Source organism: Crocodylus porosus, unplaced genomic scaffold (genome assembly GCF_001723895.1).
Source record: "Crocodylus porosus isolate Cpor-Errol unplaced genomic scaffold, CroPor_comp1, whole genome shotgun sequence".
In the NCBI taxonomy this organism is placed as follows: Eukaryota; Metazoa; Chordata; order Crocodylia; family Crocodylidae; genus Crocodylus; species Crocodylus porosus.
Genome location: NW_017728914.1, coordinates 32,910,281 through 32,928,354, shown reverse-complemented (window position 1 = coordinate 32,928,354; position 18,074 = coordinate 32,910,281). Strand labels below are relative to the sequence as shown.

The following is an 18,074-nucleotide window of genomic DNA, read 5'->3' as shown; positions in this document are numbered from 1 at the left end:
AGCTGTACCTGTTTTAAGTAGTGTATTTTTTTTAAAAGTGTTTGTGGGGGGGAGGGGGCTGTTGGGAAAGATGCTTAAAAATTAAAAATACGTTTTCCCCTGTGTATTCTATACTAGGGAAGGGATTAAACAGAGAAGTAGATTGGAAATGTGTTGCAGCGTCTTGGACACAGCGTTGTATCCAACTGTGTTTTACGATGTAGATATTCTTATTTTCTAAACTCCCTTTTCTCTGGGCCCCAAAACTGGCAAAGCCAATGCAAACTCCTCTCTGGTTAATTGGTCTAAAATGCCTGTAACTGCATGAGGAAGTTTCAGTGTAGCGTTTCAGTGTAGCATTTCAGTCCAGTTTACAGAACGGTGGAGCCCCAAACTAGCTGCAGAGCCATAGCAGTTAACTACCAGCAAAGGCAAACTTTAAAAACAGGATGATTTCAACAGTGCTTGCTTTTGCCTGTGTTTTTAATTCTGTCTTGCACACAAAAAAGGTGCCAATTACAGGTTTATATCTGAATGTAAAACATGTTAAAGCATTCTAAACTTATGTTTTTGGAGCTTTTACAACTTAAAAGAATAAATCATCATTAACCTAATTAGCTGTAAGTTGTTTTTAGCCCAGGGTGACTTTGTTTTATGTTAAACTCAGATGGTTCCAATTTAAAAATTCACATTGCATCCCTCATTGAGAAATCTGCCTGCAAAAATTGGGACAACTTGGGTCAGAAATAGATTATATAAATCTGTGCTTATGTGGTACCCTGATTTTTTTTTAAAGCCTGCATGAAGGGATAGAGCTGATTGCAATTGAACTGCTTTTAAGTGTGCATTGAACAAGTGGTGTAGATTCAAAGCATGTCAAGTAATGGTTTCTTGCAATCTTCCTGTCACTGCAGACAGAGCCCATGTCCTAAGTGGGATTGGCTGAACAGCTGCACATAAAATAAGTCTGTATTAAAATTAGTTTAGCTTCATGGTAATAATAATACAGTAGTACAAATTTGCTCTGAGTTAGATCAGTGATCCAGATGCTGGTATCCGTCCAGGAGCTTGTAACTGTGGTCATCCAAGCATGTGTAATTTCTAAGTAACCAGGTTCATTAATAATGGAGTAAGAAGAAATGCAGGGAAACATAAATGGTTAACCGCTTCACATTCCAGCCTCTTGTAGAGATATCGTCAGAAACCACTGAAAACCATTGTCTCTCTGTCTGCTTGTGGGGGGGGAGTAAAAGCAGGCCGACATGCAGAGTCGCTTTGACAGAGAAAGCCTTGCTGTGCTCTCAAAAACTACCTTTGGATTTGCAATGCACCCTCCACTACAGCCCGTGTAAGCAAACAGGCAATTTGTGATCTGAATCTCTGCACAATACTCTTTGGCTCATCTTGTAATGGAGGTCAGATTAAATTACCATCATAGTCCCCAATCTATGAACGAATCCCTTCTTAATCACTGCTGTAGGCTGTACTTGTTTTTGTGTGTTTTTTTGTGTGGGAAGGGGTTCCTTCCTTGCCCTACTTCTGGTCCTTCCTTCCTAAGGTCTGTCTGAACTAAGCATGGCCATCCCTGGCCATCCAAACACTTAATGGAAGTGAGCTCCATAACTGAAGGCTCATTCCCAGCCTTGAAGATCAGGGTCTTGTGTTAAACTTGTTTGGGGAAGATGGGCCCAGTTCAGGAGTCCCTCAGTGATGTCCCCTTGTTGACCTATATTGCTTAGGAGAGGGTCTTCTCTGTGCTGAGGGCAGACCTGTGCATTGAGTGTGCCAGTGATGAGCAGTTGTGGGTGAGTCCACACAAATATGGTAACAGGCATTATTTCCACTTTATTCCAGGCAGCTGGAAACACCAGGAGCCATTGCCCTGGGATGTTCATAACCTGTCTCCCCAGGATTTCCTTTCATCCTGTGATCACTGTGCAGGCGCTTATCTTCCTCAAGCACCTGGGCAGCTGAGTGATGGGTCCTCTGTTTGGTGTCAATGAGGGATAGAGCTCTCCTTCACTTGAGCGCTGGCAGAAAAGGCTGTATCCTCTCCCAGTTTCTGCCAGCAGGTTTATCTAGATGCTGAATAAAGGCAGGAATGGCGCGCTGAGGGATGCTGGGGTGACTGCTAGCAAGGCCTGGTGCACCTGTGGTCATTGCTGCCTTCTGGGTAACGCCGGTCTGAACTCCAGCGAGGCTGGCACTGCCGGCTGTACTGGTAATCGGAGAGGTAACCTGCAGAACACTTCTACCAAGAGGCTGTTCCTTATCGAGTGGCTTTCTTTAAGTGGCTGACCCACTCCTCCCATGGCAGGTCTTGCTTTTATCCTCTCCAGAGCTGCCTCTTGCCATCTGGTGAAGGACAGCACCTGCGCAGACTGAGTCCTGCACCCTTGTCCTTAATTATTCATGTCCCCAGAGCTGCTGGGCCCTTGGACGCAGCTGGAGACATAGCTTTCGGTCCTGGCTGCTCTCTCTGGAGCAGACTGGCCCTGAGGGCTCCTTCATTTCTAGTACTTTGTACCATGAGCAGCATTGGCGAGTCATTGTTTTTATCGTAGAGTTTTAAAGCAGGATTTGCTTTCTCCTGCTTAGCTGCTTCATGGAGGCTGCGCTGTAGTTTGGCCAGAATGTTATCTGGGGAGCGCAAAATAAATGGGCGAGTTTTGTGTGGGAGATGGGCTATTTCTGTATCTTTTCTGGCAGCCGCGCTCTTTACCCGGGTTGCCATAGTAGTAACAATAACATCGCGTTGTGTGGCAGCATCCCCATTTGCCAAGAAAGCGAAGAACATGTTTACAGAAGTGGTGCTAACTTCAGGACACAGCTCCCAGGCCTGTTCTCAGACTCCGGGTGCTCCTTCACACTGCCTTGAACGCTTTTGGGGAACAAACAGGAGCAGAAGGTGGGGCTGGGGAGGGACTGCCTAATGCTAGGGACCTACACAGCACTCTGAACGTTGGATGTGGTCCCTCTGGCTTCCCTTGGTGCACAGAAGAAGCATGTGAATTTTTTCCCAAAGCTTCCCTCGGGTTTTCGTTTTGGCAGTGTCAGGAGTGGCAAGCTGTTCTCCGAGTCTGGCTGGTGGCGCTGAGCACTGGCACACTACGAGCTGTCACAGCTTTTAACCAGCTTTGTACCATTGCCAGGTCCAATTGTGGCAGGGGGAGCCTGCTATCCCCCCACCCTCCCTTCCTGTCGCAGAGAGAGGACCTGTCCACCTCCTTCCCATGCAGCCACACACAGCACACATCTGACTGCTCATTTGCAGGCGCACACCCCGTGCGGTTACTCATCCGCTCCTGGACACGTGCTATGGAGCTTACACAATCTGCAGCACGTGGTTCTTTTCACTCAGCCTCAAATACACACACCAGGCCATGCTTTCTGCTTTACTCACATACTCCCACGCCAGGAGGGAGAGAGAGAGAGCTGAAATCTCTTACAGAAAGAGAGAAATCTCCATTTTGCAGGCCCCCTTTATCCATACTTCATACAGAAGCAAAGATGTGCAAACCCCCAATGCGTTTACCATTTGTAGGTTATCTTTGACCACACGGGCAGTCCTTATCTAGCAGAGTTCCAACCCACAGTGACGTCTGAAGGCAGCCAAGTTATCCATAAACCCCTGGAAACCAGAGCTGGAAAGAGGAATGAAAATGGTCCTTTCTGTGTAGCTGGTGGTTCCCAAGTCTGAACCTGAAATGGAAGGGTCAATGTTTAACGCTCTGCGTGGTGCATAGGTTTCCTGGGGGAAAGGCAGCCAGTGCCTGGAGAATGAGGCTTGCTGGAAGTCACCTGTCCTTTGGGCTAGTGGTTTCCTCCAAAGCAGCCAGTTACTGGGCTCTCTTTGCTAGGCCTGGGATGCTGGATCATGAGCAGGGAAAATGCAGGACTGGTACCATTTTGCCTTTTGAGACCTTTCCAAGCAGGAGAAATAAATGTTGCCTCTCCTCTCTCCCTCTGCTCTCCACAGGCGACGTTGTGGACATTTATCAGCGTGAGTTTCTGGCTCTCCGGGACCGTCTGCATGCAGCCGAACAGGAAAGTCTAAAGCGCTCCAAAGAGCTGAACCTGGTTCTGGACGAGATCAAGCGTGCGATCTCAGAGAAGCAGGCCTTGAGGGACATCAACCGGACATGGAGCAGCTTGTCCGGTGAATGACGGAGCTGAGAGCTGCAGCAGTTCTGTTGCTCTCGTTGCAGAAGGGGTAGCAGGGCGTGTGTGGTGGTGTAGGGCTGTCCTATTGCTTCCCAGTGCAGGCATTGTGTGCAGGGTTCAGCTAGCCTGACCTGGTGCAAGGGGCTTGGATTTCAGAGCTGCTCTCTGACAAGTGATGGCACTGCAGCATTAAGCACTGAACTCCGCTCTGCAGATAATCTCTGCTGTCCCTCCTGTTATGGGTTGCATGTGCAGCTTCTGAATGCTATGGCCTCTGGACTGCACCCTGGCGGAAGGGGGACTGCTGGGGAGAGTTTTAGTTTGTTCAGTGCTCCTTTTATGCACTGAAAACAGGTGAAGTGCTTATCAGAGGAGGAAAAGATCCCATTGATGAGAGTCATGTTGATCTTTGTTTACCACCTTGCTGAGATTTGGGGTCCCTTTCGGTTCCTGATGCACACAGCTCCCATAAATGCTCATGGGGCTTGAGGGTGTACAGTGGTGATGCCCTACCAATAACTCAGTGGGGTCATATTGCTCAAGGAAGGTTTTTTTGTCACCAGAAGCATTGTGGTCTCCTCCTGCATAGTGCCTTGCATATTGACTTCCTCTTCCTTTTTAAGATGAAACCAAGTTAAAGCTGTGGAATATCACCAACAAGAACGTGCTGCATCTTCCCACCATCTTCCATCATTTGCCACATTTGCTGTCAAAGGAAAACAGTCTGCAGCCAGCTGTGCATGTGGGACAGGGGCGCACTGGAGGTAAATAGGAGTTAGTACTGCTCCCAGGTCTCTTCCCTTTACTCCATGCCTGCCCCTCTCTCTGCTCTTTAGTAATCCTGGCTGGTGTGTGGAGATGGGCAGGACAGGCAGGAGGGGTTGCATGCTCTAGACCAGCTTCCTTACTGTGATGGGGCATTGAGATGGATATAAGCACCTTTAATTGTTGCAGACCAAGAAGGTGCGCAAGGATATTGTCTGTGCATTAACCGGCACTGAAGTGCTACCTGCCGCTTCCACCTGCGACTGTCTGCCAGTGTATCTGATTGCTTTCTAGGTGAAATCCATGGCAGTCGCCTGATGGGAAGCTGTGCCTAGAGTCAGGTGTAGTGTTGATGTGGGGCTGAGTTGCATCTGTTTAGGCTGCTGCAGTTGTAGGGGTTGCTTGGTGGAGGGTTAGTGATCTGAGTAGAAGGGAGGACCAGTGCAGAGTGCTGTCTTTGGGGCACAGAGGCCTTTCTAAAGATGAAGGCATTGCAGCATTTCCTCAGGTTGGGCTTGGTGATGTGACAGCTCTGCTGAATGTCTCCGCAGGAGGCCCTGCCAGGCTGCCCCTGATCCCTCCTGTTTTCTGGCCAGCCTGCCCTCATCAGAAATAAGGGATATTGCTCACTGGGTTCATTCAGTGACTTAGCCTGGGTTCCAGCAGGCCTGTCCCGCACTAGCCCTTTTCCCTGTGAGAGAGCAGCACAGCACCCAACCCAAGAAAAAGGCAGAGTGCAGCATCCTGTTTGTTTTTTGGGTGTGACCACTTCTAAGAATGCCCCTTCTTGGCTCTGGCAGTGTCCATTGTGATGGGAATCCCCACCGTGAAGCGAGAGGTTCACTCCTACCTGACGGACACGCTCAACTCCCTGATCTCGGAGCTCACCCAGCAAGAGAAGGAGGACTCGGTGATCGTTGTCCTGATTGCTGAGGTAATGGGACCATGCACTGAATTCTCCTATTTCAGCAGCTCCTGCTCCTCCCCTTCCCCCTCCTACCAGGGGTTTGGGGCCAGGCCAGGATGCTGCCTGCATCCATAAAGCAGCAGGATGCCTTCCTATGGCTGAGAGCCAGGTCTACCGTTTGCCGAGGCAGATAAGTCCAACCTTGGGCGGCTGTCCGACAGGGATCGTTGGGCACATCCTGGAGGGGCCAGCAGCCATCTCTCATGTGAAACAATGCTTGGATGCACTCGGCCGTGGAGGGTCAATATGTTTGTAGGCGATTGCGTTACAGCTGCCAGTCTGGCATGCTCATCCATCTTTTTAATTTAAATTGTGATGATTGACCTTTGCTCTTCCAGAATGCTAAGCAGCTGTTGATCAGAGCAGGCCAAATGTCACTCCCTCATATGCTCCAGGAATTTCTCCTCTTGATCTTCCAAGACTCCTTTATTTTCTCTGCCATGCCCATCAGGTGGCAAACACCCTAACACCCTTCTTCCAGCCTCCAACTCATTTGTCCAGGGAAGAGACTAGCACTTTTTGTGGTACTGGTATGTGGAGTCCAAAATTAGTTCCCGAATCCAGAAGCTGAAAAGCCGTGGTGCAGTAATCCATGAGAGCTGCTTTTATCTATGGCTTTATATGGGTGGGGGTTTTTCTCCTCCACTTTCCCCATGGGATTATTTTTTTCAAGCCTGAAATGCATTTGTCTTAATTTCCAGAAATCCAGTGAGCATGGGAAATCTCAGTGGTGTGTTGCAGGGAGCAGAGCAAAGATAAATGTCTGTTTTAGTTTCCTGTTTACCAGCAATTTGATGTTTTGAGTAGCATTTTGCTTTCAGGTCGGTAGCTTGCATTGTGTACCAAGGGAAAATGCACTCTTCAAGAGATAATGGCTTCCACCAAAGTGCGGAGGGGGAGGGAGTCTGGATCGGTGGATGTGGCTTGGGAGTGAGTTTGATTCTCAGCTGGGCCGTTGGCATGCTATGATTTTTAGCGAATCACTTAACGTCTCTTGCGCTGTAACTGGTCTATCTATAAAATAGACCTTGCAGGGATCTGGTGAGGATTTAAAGGGGCAGAATCCACTTGAATTAATTTTTCCTGTTGGCAACTCATGGCATGTGTGCTAGAGTGTGGCACCCAAAGGCGTTTTGTTTGGCACGCTTGCCTTCAGGGAGCCATGAGGGGCCCGATCCTTGTTGTGGCAGTGCAGCCGTGGCCCCTTCCCTGCCATCCAGCTTGAGGTGCATGTGCATGCACCGTTGGCAGTGAGCCAGGCTGGAGCTCCACGGACCCCGGTGCAGCTACCTGCAGTCTCCCTGGCCTCTGCTGCGAGCAGCCTGGGCTTTGTGGCAGGCAGTAGGGGCCTACCTAGAGCCTGGGCTGGCTGTAGCAGGCAGCCGGGAGCCCTGGGGTCCTCAAAGCAACAGCCAGGCTCACGCACCTTGGGACGGACAGTAGGGAAGGGGCCTGGCTGTACTGTGACAACAAGGATCAGGCCACTCGTAGCTCCCCTGCCATCCAACCCTGGCATGCCAACATCTTCCAGGTCAAGGTTGCAAATGTTTTTGGCACACTTTCCAAAACATTGCCAATCCCTGGTCTAGAAGAAGTTTTGAGTACTACCTTTGCCGCAAGTTCTTCTGCCAAACTTTGCCTGTGTTCCTACAGTCCCTCCCCACCCCACAGCTGTGAGAGACTCCTTCCAAATGGGGAGGAGCCAGCGGTAGAGAAAATTCCTTCCCCGTCTCAGTTGCAGTAATATTAGGTGTTGCAGTAGTGGAAGACAGGACGACTAACTGTAGGATATGTTGAACTATAAGGTGCTAAGAGAACCATGGGAAAAGGGAGCTGCATGACTGCCAGCTCCTCCTGTGGTGTTCTGCGCCCACCTGGAGAACACAGTTCTTTGTGCACCCGCTGTCTTAGGCCCATGAACCGTCAGGATTGAGGAGGAAAGGTCCAGAAAGGGGGCACGTGCTTACAACAGACATGCAGTGGCCGTAGGCATATAGAGGGTAATGAGGTGTCCTGTAGTCTAAGGCAGAAGCTACGGGGAAGGGGTGTTTGTCAGACAGCGGCTCTGTCCTGCAGGTCTGTCTGTTCTGTTTTTTAATGGCTGCCTGTAGTAAAAGCTCCAGAGTATCTTGGAAACCGAGAGGCAGTTCCCGGTTCAATAGGTGTCGGAGGCTGTGAGATCTAACAGCTTGCAGCTCTGGCACCAAGCTTCCTTTTGAGAGCTGTGAATTCCTCTGGGTCGCTGAGGGAAGCCGCCTGCTTTATGTTGTCAAACTCTGATCTGAGTTCTCTCGCCCTGCGAAGGGCTGGGGCTCCCATCCATGCTGGAGACCAGCGAGAGGTGTGTAGGATAGGGAGTCCTCCTAGACCTGTGTTATGATAGTGAGAGAGCACTGCATTCCTGCCCTACCTTGCACAGCTGGCCAGCGTGTGTGGGCAGATGTGATGTGTGGTGGCAGGTGCTGGGTGCTGAGGCGGTTATTGTGGCAGAGGGGAGCTCTCCCAGGTTGTTACGGTTGCCCCCGGCATCCAAGACCCCCATCCTTCCTTTCCATAGCTCTGCCCCTGACAGTGCCACAGTGAGAAATCAATCCATGGCCAGGGCCCTGAGGACTGCTTGGGAAGGGGGGAGTTTTCTCTTCAGAAAAAGCCTTGCTTGTCATTATTGCAGATAAAGTGCTGGCCTCGGCTCCTGGAATGCACCCTGATGCCTCGCTCTTCACTTCCCTGTGGTGCCAAATCTGACACTGCCCAGAACAGAGGAGGACATTGCAAACAATTGTTCAGCACATAGTGCTGATGATAGAAGTCATCAGCCTTTCTTCTTCGAGGCCATCTCTGCAAGTCCCTGTTAGGGAGTTGAGAGCCCTGTCCTATAAGCAGTGAAGCTGTCAGGGATGCATGACTACAGTTTCCACCATTCTGTAAAAGAGGGTAGGAGACCCTGCTCCTTCCTGCCGTCTCCCTTTCTCCTGGCCCTTACGTGAATCTCTGTATTCCTCACTTCCATTTCTTTTAATAGCTGGTGTCATGCTGTGTCGTTACCCTTTTCCTGTGAACTGCTAGGAATGCCCAGCTCAAATCTGAGGCCACCCGTGAGCAGTTACACTGGGAGATGGGAACTGAAATGAGCCCCAAACCTGTAAATGTGCGAGATCTGGAAGCCTGTGAGGAGGGTAGAACTCTGCTTCCATCAGGGGCTGTCTGTTTAATTGAACCCCTGCTGTATGCTCATTGTAGGACGAGAATTGAGACGGCTCTGGTCCTTGGTCTGAGAGGTTGGCTGGCTCAGCAGGCAACCTCGATGACAGTTAAATTCAAAAGTGCAGGGAGACCGCATTGAGAAGGTGCACAGCGTTCCAGCTTCCCTAATGGGATGAATTAACAGTGGCCAAACAGAAGGAATGTGAAGAAGCTGCCAGCATAAGAAGACTGTCTCAGGCCCAAGGTGACGTGGAGTGAAGCGCAGAGACCAACAAAAGCTGTGTGGAAATGCTGACAGCACATACCGGGGGGTCTAGAAAGAGTTTGTCAGGTGCAGGCTTGGGCAGAGAATCTAAATCAGGCATTTAAACAAGTGATGGTTTCTCAGAACCTGATATCCTTATTGTGTTTATTTTCTATTTTTCAGACGGACACACAGTATACGGCCGGAGTGGCAGAGAACATCAAAACCTTGTAAGCAATTCCTAATCACTATGCTCATGTGGGCTCTGCATCTAGCAACGTGGGGGAAAAGCTGTATTAGAGAGGACAAATGCCTTGGAGTCCCTTGTTTTTGTTTCTTAAATCCCAGGTGCTCCTTTGCTGTCTCTTTATCACAATGGTCACAACATTCAGCACATATATTATAAGTTCCACCTCGCCTTGATCCTGTCCAGTAGGTTGCTTTGTGCTTAACATGTGTGCTCATGCTGTCTGATTTGCTTTTCCTGTCCTGGGGGGCTGTGAGGAAATGGACTATTTAGATTTACTGTAATCCTGTATTTTTGCACTGTTCAGCACCCTCCTGCTCACTGAGTTGGACTCGTTGGTCAGCATGATAAGCATGTATGATGTCAAACCAGAGCAAGCCAGGACAGTAGCAGAGGTCATTTCTCTGGCTCTGCTGAAGCTAGTCTGTCTCTTCTTTGCCGGTTTGGTTGTTTTCGCCCCCTGGCACTGCGTTTCCAGCCTCTACGCAATGCCACATTGGTGTAACTGTTAATTTCTGCCGTATAAGCCTAGTGGCTATTGCAGCTTCGTGGCTATTTCAGTGGGGTTTTTTTAATGTTGAGGATAAAACTGATGGGTTATTAATAGTGAGGTGTTTCAGGCAATAGCAGTATCAGAGCTCAAAGAGGGAAAGAAAAAGATTGTTACAGCAGAGGCTCTCTGAATCCAGTCCAGCTCTTGTGTCTGTATGTTTCCAAAGGATCAGAGTAACCTTAAGGACAAGACTTTGCAAAGGGCAGTGTGTCCTCAGGCTCAATTCAGTCCCTGTGCCAGTGATACGGGTGGGGCCTGCTTCCAATAATAGAAAAATGGAAAAGCATTGTGTTCCTAGGGCACTTGCAAAGGAGCTCAAATGGAGCCCTCCATCCTGTTGTACAAAAAACCCAGCAGATCCACCCTTCTGCTCTTGGCAGGAGACTACAGTGATCAGGAGATAATGGGCTGATTGTCTGATGTACCCTGATGAAATTTCCAGGCACAGCTGAAGAAAGTGCCCTTCCATAAAGGCCTTGAAACTTTAATCAACTTAGTGATTTGATTACTCCTTCCCCCTCCCTGCAAACTTGCTTAAATTATCTCCCTCTCAAATTCAGCTGGGCACTGGAGACATGACAGTTTCGGCTTGTATTGCTTAGTGAAAAGCAATTGCTACTTCATCAACATGGTGGCATCTGTGGTGCGAAGCAGCATTTCAGCTCCTGCTGAGGAAAGGTGACTGGAAAGGGCCCCAGCCGGCGCCTGGGAATCTTATTTGATTTTAAAAAATGAGCTAAAAGTTATTTCTGGGAGTCCTTCTGCCAGGGATACCGTCTGCTGCTTTTTCCATCCTCTGTGTTGGGTGAACACTGTCGTGCACAGAACAGGAACTGACTGTGCAGGTTAAACCATGAGGCTGAGGGTAGCCAGCAAGTTGTTTACATGTGCCATGCATGGAAGAGACTTGTCTCCCTAATGTGTCTTGGTTTGCAGTAATATCTGGGTGCTGTCTGCAGTGGTAATGGGTACAATTTTTTCAGAGTACATGGTGGGGGGTGTCTTTTCAAATGGACTCTGACCAGCTCCAAACCATGTGGCTGGGAACCCACGCTTCTTCGGGAGGTTTGTTTGGACAGATGAGAAATTGGCCAGTGTTTGAAACCAGGAAGAATTCCTCTCAGAACAGCTATGACGGTTCTGATATCAGATCTGAATAAAGTGGCGTCTGCGAGGTGACATTTGCAGAATGGTGCTCTGTCAACGCCTGTGGTGTTGGCAGACCCTCAGCGTGACTTGCTTACCTGACTGGGGTCAGCTTAGTGTAGAGTGAGCAGCTTGTAATGCATCTCTGATGTGGCAGCTGGCCGGCCCCCACTCAACTGCATTACTGCTGCGTGGGGAACCCTGTTGGGCAGAGTGGAGGGCTCTGTAAGTGGCCTTCTTTAAACCATGTGCTGGGGCTTTGCTATGTCTCCTTTTAGGTGGTAAACTTTTGCAAAGCCTCCTGGTGCACTCAATGCAAGTTAAGATGTTCTTGCACAAAAATAGCCCCCCTTCCCTCCGCCACAACAGGTCACCCCTCCAGCACCAGCACATGTCCACAAGAGAACAAAGCTTGGATTTCCATGGGATGGCCAGCACCATTCTTCCTGCAGATATTCAGGATGTTCAGCGCACAATGCTGGTGGTTGCTCTTTAAGCAGAGAATCTGTGTGAGGAACCCTACATCCTTGAGCAGTCTGCCATTGCCAATCAGCATGGGTGGAGATGATGCAGAAAGAGAAAGGCAGTGAAAGACATAGATTTCAACTTTTGTGGGGCTATTAGAAAACATGAGGGGGAGAATGGACTTCATACTTGGTGACAAATGCCCTGCTGGTATTTTTGGGTTAGAGCCAGGCCTGTGGGAGCATCAGCTACAATGAAGGTTTGGTTTAGGAGGTTTTAAATTGTCAGGATTTGTAGCTCAGTATGTGCCCAGTGACTCCAGTCTGTGAATCAGCATCATCAAGTCCTTGGTTACTTCTGTCTGTCTTCTGCAGGTTTCCCAAGGAAATACACTCTGGTCTCCTGGAAGTCATTTCCCCTTCACCACACTTCTACCCTGATTTCTCCCGCTTGCGGGAATCGTTTGGGGATCCTAAGGAAAGAGTCAGGTAATGCAGGGTGACCAGACAGACCTGAATAAAAAACACTGGCAGTCACAGTCTCCAGACGCACAAGATAAAAAATCCCTCTTGTGGATTTATGCCAGGCCCTTCAACTCACGTTACATGAGAACTAAAGACATGCGGCAGGGTGAACACTCATCGTCGGCTTTGTGCGGCTGGACTTGCCCTGCTGCGTTTCCCATGTCTGTGCTCCACATGTCAAACTGGGACAAAGCTTTTAACCCACATGATGTTTATTTGAGAGGCCTCTTACTTCCCAGTTATATCCTTCATAAGCAACAGGCTTCCTTCATCCCCTCGGCTCCTCTAGTAACAATGCATAGTGTTGCCTTCCCGCACTGAGCTTCTTCTGGCTGGGAGTGAGACAAAGGCATCCCCATACATAGCAGTGTGTTCATCCCCTTTGCCTTTGTTGCAGGTGGAGGACTAAACAGAACCTCGACTACTGCTTTCTAATGATGTATGCACAGTCCAAAGGCATCTACTATGTGCAGGTGGGTTTGGCTGGGAGTGAATGTGTGAATTCCCCGGGACACGTAGCCCTGAGTGGGGGAAAGCGAACGTGTGTGTTTGTGCAACACAACCCGAGCGGGCTCTGTGAAGGGGGAAGAGGGAGAGGCTGTTTGAGATACTGTTGGATTTGTTTCCGACCTGGATAGTCTTCCAGTGGGTCTGGCTTTTGGAAACACTGTCCTCCTCGCACCCAGCCCTCTCAGGTCTGATGTGGGAACTCTGCTGCACGTCTCCTGCAGTCAGCTGTTCTGTGTAAATACCGTGCCCCTAGATTAACCTATTGCAGGTTAATGGGCTGGCTCCCATGGTCACATGATACAGTTTCCCTTGGATACTTGGCGACTGGACGGATGACCCTGGAGGTCCGTTCCAGCCCACGTTCCTATGGAAACAAGGCACACAAGCTCTACAGTATGGGCAGTATGTTAGGGCCTCCCCCCAGGGCTGACTTGCTTCAGCATCTGTCTGCTTCTAGTGCCACAGTGCAGCCCAGCCTCACAGCGGAGTCTGCTCCAATGGGTGGCGAAGCAGCAGCCCCTCCTGCCGATGCGGGCACAACGCTGTGCATTCTGGGGCAGAACCTGCAGCTTCATGAGTGCAGTTTTTTCCATTGCGCTTCAGCCAACCCAGCGAAAGTGTTCAGTCCCAGCATGGGAGAGGTAGGGATTCAGTGTGTGGGAGCCTGCGTTCCCCGCGCCTCTGGGGCTGGAGGTGAAGAGCCTACATAGTGCATGGTCCCAAAAAACCTCTGCCATGGCCAAGGCCGTCATGTGTCCTGCACTGCTGAGGATTTTGCAGCAGAGAGACTCTGTGCATGGGGCAGGCACTGAGTCTGCTTCTCTTGCAGCTGGAGGACGACATTGTGGCCAAACCAAACTATCTCAGCACGATGAAGAACTTTGCCCTGCAGCAGCCGTCTGAGGAGTGGATGATCCTGGAGTTCTCCCAGCTCGGGTTTATTGGTAACTGACTCTGCCCCTTCCCCCACATCCTGCTGGAGCCTAGTGCAGCCCCAGTAGCTCCGTGACTCCTTTGCCTGAGCGAGCTGCCCAATGCTCAGCTGAGATACTGTTGCTTGGCCTGTTCCAGTTCTTGCGCTGACCCTTTCGGTTGCCCAGGGAAGAAAGTACCATACGTGCTTTCAGTCCTGTGTCTTCTGGCACCAACCTGGTTACAGAGACGGGACGAAAGCCTGCGTGTCAGTCACCTTTCTGGTTGACACAGATCAGATAAAACGGAACATAGTGACAGTAGCCATCTCTCATTTCCCACCGACTTTGATGTGGTGATGTGTTAGGCTAACGAGGCCAGGCTTCTTATGAGATTCTGCTTCCACATGGAGGAGGGGGCAGGGGGATGGACATGCCTGCTTGCCAGCGTCACTGCTTCCCCTGGCACCAAATTGCTGGTTTCAGCCTTGCTTGTAATAAAAATATATCCACCCACTGACCCAGCAGACAGGTTCTCTGCAGGATGTGGTGGGTGGTTCACGGCCAGGGGTAAGTTTGCATCTACTTGGACCTGTTTAAGGAGCAGCCCTGCTTAGCTATGAAAGTGGCTCTGCCTGTTCTGCTGGTTAGACTCACTTAAAGGGGCCTCGAGTCCCTAAGAGCCCTTGAGCCAGGAAACTACCTCTCCTGGAGCTGTGCATGTTTTCACCTCTCTGCTGCTGCGGGAGGTGATTCATGCTTTGGACTGGTCACAAGGCATGGTACTCCCCCACTCCAGAGCTATATTGGCAGTGTCAGTGGTGCTGGTCCATAAACAGACGTTGTGTGGGCCAGGCCCATGGCTACTCACATCCACCAGAGCTGCGAGGGGAAGAGAGCAGTTCCCTTCTCCTTGGACCTTATGCCTTCTTCTGTCTCAGTCATGTTGGTTTTATCTCATGTCTGCTTATTCTCCACCCTCATGTGTTTGCAGGGAAGATGTTCAAGTCACTGGACCTCAGCTTGATTGTGGAGTTCATTCTCATGTTCTACAAGGACAAGCCCATTGACTGGCTCCTGGACCACATTCTCTGGGTCAAAGTCTGCAACCCAGAGAAAGATGCAGTAAGTACACAGTCCCCAGAGAGCAGCTGGCAGTCTCTGCTCCTCTGGCAGGCACTCAGCTTCTGGCACTCGCTATGGAGAGGTCTTCCAGGAGAGCCAGTGACTGTGATGCCATTTGTGCTGAGCCTCTGTTAATACAGCAAAGTTGCAGGCCAGGTGAGGGAAATCCCTAGGGATCTTATATAGAAAGAAACGTCAAGGAATTCAGCTTGTTGCCATCCAGAGGAGCATGTTGCTTCCTGGGAATCCTTCTTGGTGGTTAGGAAGTGTCCACATCTCTCTGTGGCTTGTGGGAGAATTCTTGTTCATAGGGGACATATGTATCTGCTGCTAAGAGGAACTGACAGCAGCTCCTTGCTTGACTGGCGCCCCAGAGGGAAGCCCCACCATGTCTCCCAAGCCCAGACTTTTAGCTTTCACTGCTGTGGGATGTGGGTTCCCTTTTCTAACACGGTTTATCTGAGGGCTGCCCTGACCACCCGTGCAGGCTAACCTGACAGCTCCTTGCCAATGACCTGAATATAAATCTGCCATGACCTGCTGATGCAGACAGTGTGTTGCAACCAGACCAGAGCAGCAGGGGTCTCATGGCAGCCCCCAGGTGCGGTGGGGAGTTCCTTACTGCTGCCTTGTGGCTGCTGAAATGTTTGTGGTTGGCTGTGCCCTATGCACGTGCCTGGCACTTTGCAGGTGCTGGTGGAAGTGGTGTCTACATCTGTGCAAAGTGAGACTTGCTATGAGGCAGGGGAGGGTATTGGAGAAGGGTGGCAGGAGCAAGTATGGGATATGTTTAAGACCAGAGCTCGGTGACCAGAGCCCTCCTGGGGAAGTGGACACATCTCTGCCTCGGAGCGGTGCTGTGCACTCTTCAAGTGCTTTGGCCCTGGCACACCCAGGCACACATGGCAGACCCCTCCTGCCCTTTCCTCCCGAAATGGGCCAGGCAGGGGGTGGTTTTGTGCATCCATTGCTGCAGGGGGGAGGGAATGTGGCTGGAGTTTTTCCCCCTGCAAAGGTGACCAGTGTCCTAAAGCTGTTTGCCACATGCAGCCAGCAAACGCCTGCCCTTCTGCCTGCCAGCTGCTTTCCCAGGGGATGCTGCCAATCTCTACATTGCTGCCTTATTATTAGAAGCATATCCCCTAGTTCTAGGAGGGTTTCTGGCTCTTTCTCCCCACTGTTTGCATGACTGACTTTGCACAGTGCCTGTTTAAACTGGGCTCCACTTCTAAATCCTTCAGTCCTGGCAGCTGCTGGGATTTGCCTGCTTGATTGGAGGCCTGTCTGATTCGTGCTGTCCCAGCTCTGGGGATCCACTGTGCTTCTGCATCTGAGACCTAATTCTAGCTTCACCTGGGTTCAAGCCATGTGCTCAGAGTGAAGCCCTGTGTTGCCAGTGGAGCTGCCTTCCCTGTGTTGCTCTCTTTAGACCCATCCCTAACGCAGCAAGCAAAGGGGCAGGGGACCCTGGTTTGATGCTGTGTTCCCCCTTGCTCTCATCTACAGCAGTGGGCCCTGCCATGGGCTTGGCAGCTTTGCCGGCAGTGTTCAGGGAGCTTCCCATTAGCACAGCCAGTTTTAATTTTCTAATGTGATGAGAGCTGGGATTAAGGGATTAGTTCCAGCGCAGTCTGCTGTGGGGACTGTGCCTGACATGTCTGTGGGCTAGGGGCACAGGTAGCCTGGGGGACTATGCCAGGAGAGTCTGGCTGCTGCGGTGGGGCTCCATGGAGCTCATTTCTGTTGTGAATCTGTGTGGTGTAGGGGCTGCGTGCGGAGAGGGGCCCTTGCTGCAGCAGGGTGCACCAACCTCCTGGAACAGTTGCACCAAAATCCTGCATCTTTATCCCTTTATCTTCCCTGGGATTTAACCCTGTGTCTGTGTCCTGTTCCCAATCTCCCAGAGGAAATCTGATTTAAAGGAAGGTAAATGCTTGTCTGGCTAAAGAGATACCAATGCAGTGCCTGGGGTTAGATCCTGCCCAGCTGGTAGTTGCATCCTGTGTGTAAGAGGCTGTGTCTTCCTTCGGCATCTCCTCCTTCCAGTCCCTGGATAAGGTTTCCTCTCTGCTCCACCTTTGCACTGTTTATTTTTTGCCTGTTTTTTCCCTTTGTCCCTCCCTGACTCTCTCCCAACCCTAATAATGGTCGTTCACATTAGAGCTGAACTTCCCCCCATCCTGTGTTGTGATGAGCTTGAAATTGGGCCAGACCACAGTGCCAGAGCCAGAGCCATATGCAGATGGCCTTCATAACGAGCAGGCTAGACAGGCTTCTGCAGCAGATACCCCAACTCACCCAGGAGGCGGGGGATGGCAGGGTGAGAACAGTATCTTTATTGGGTTTGGGAGCCCAAACCAGCTGAGTGTTCTGTACTGCTGTTGGGAGAGAGCCAGAGATGAGCTTACCTTGGCAAACCAAATAGAAAATCAAGTGGCCTCCCTGGGCATTAAAAACTGAGCAAACGGGGAAGTTTACTGATTGAGGAGGTGTCAAAATAGGCACTGGCACATTGGGTTGGGGGCACGGAAGGACTTGGCATGAAGAAGTACATGTGCCCACTGTTGCCCTTGGAAAACTGGCAGTAAAAGCTCACCTTGGTTCCAAATCAAAGCCGAAATAGGGGGGAAAGATTGCTGTCCTGAGGGCTGGATATCACGTGTCTCCCTCAACCCTCCTTTCTCATCTGTCCCGGTCCTTCCCTCTGCCTTGCCCCTTTGGACCGTGAGGGTACTGCCCAATTGCCTCATGGTGCTTTCTCCTTCCAGAAACATTGCGACAGGCAGAAAGCCAACTTGAGGATTCGCTTCAAGCCCTCGCTCTTCCAGCATGTGGGAACCCACTCCTCCTTGGCTGGGAAGATACAGAAACTAAAAGTGGGTACTTGACACCAGAGCATCACACTACTTTCTCAATATGTAAAAAAAATCCCTCTGCTTGTTTGGTTGCTGGTGTGGTGCCAGTTCATGAGCAGGCTCCATTGTGTTTGCATTCCTTCACTCCTCGGGGTTTCATTCTTTCAGGGCATTTCCAGTAGTAAGGGTGACAGCTGTAGCCACTTTCTCCAGAGGCTGGAGGCACTTAGCATCCAACACGGAGCCTGGGGTGCCCTGGCAACTGCCTGGCCGCTCCTTGCTGGTCCCAGCTGCCATTGCATCTGATTTCTGGTGTTTGTGCTGGGCGGGTTATGACTTGCTGCTTTAGAGTGTGAATCAGGTGGTGGGTTTTTATATCATTTAAATATTGACAGAATCCAACCACAGATGCCCA

At 50.5% G+C, this 18,074-nt stretch overlaps 1 protein-coding gene across 3 annotated transcripts in view; it reads left to right on the top strand.

Moving 5' to 3' along the window:
• Window positions 1–18,074, top strand: part of MGAT4B (mannosyl (alpha-1,3-)-glycoprotein beta-1,4-N-acetylglucosaminyltransferase, isozyme B) — a 71,449-nt gene that overhangs the window by 43,107 nt on the left and 10,268 nt on the right. For 2 of the 3 annotated variants that reach the window (XM_019535203.1, XM_019535204.1), the window contains exons 2-10: window positions 3,959–4,138; window positions 4,767–4,907; window positions 5,709–5,842; window positions 9,507–9,553; window positions 12,109–12,222; window positions 12,656–12,731; window positions 13,598–13,712; window positions 14,674–14,804; window positions 17,573–17,680. In XM_019535203.1, coding sequence (XP_019390748.1) covers window positions 3,959–4,138; window positions 4,767–4,907; window positions 5,709–5,842; window positions 9,507–9,553; window positions 12,109–12,222; window positions 12,656–12,731; window positions 13,598–13,712; window positions 14,674–14,804; window positions 17,573–17,680 — 1,046 coding nt within the window. Of the gene's footprint in view, window positions 1–1,119; window positions 1,328–3,958; window positions 4,139–4,766; window positions 4,908–5,708; window positions 5,843–9,506; window positions 9,554–12,108; window positions 12,223–12,655; window positions 12,732–13,597; window positions 13,713–14,673; window positions 14,805–17,572; window positions 17,681–18,074 lie in introns of those variants that run through there. The other variant, XM_019535202.1, reaches the window with a different exon arrangement.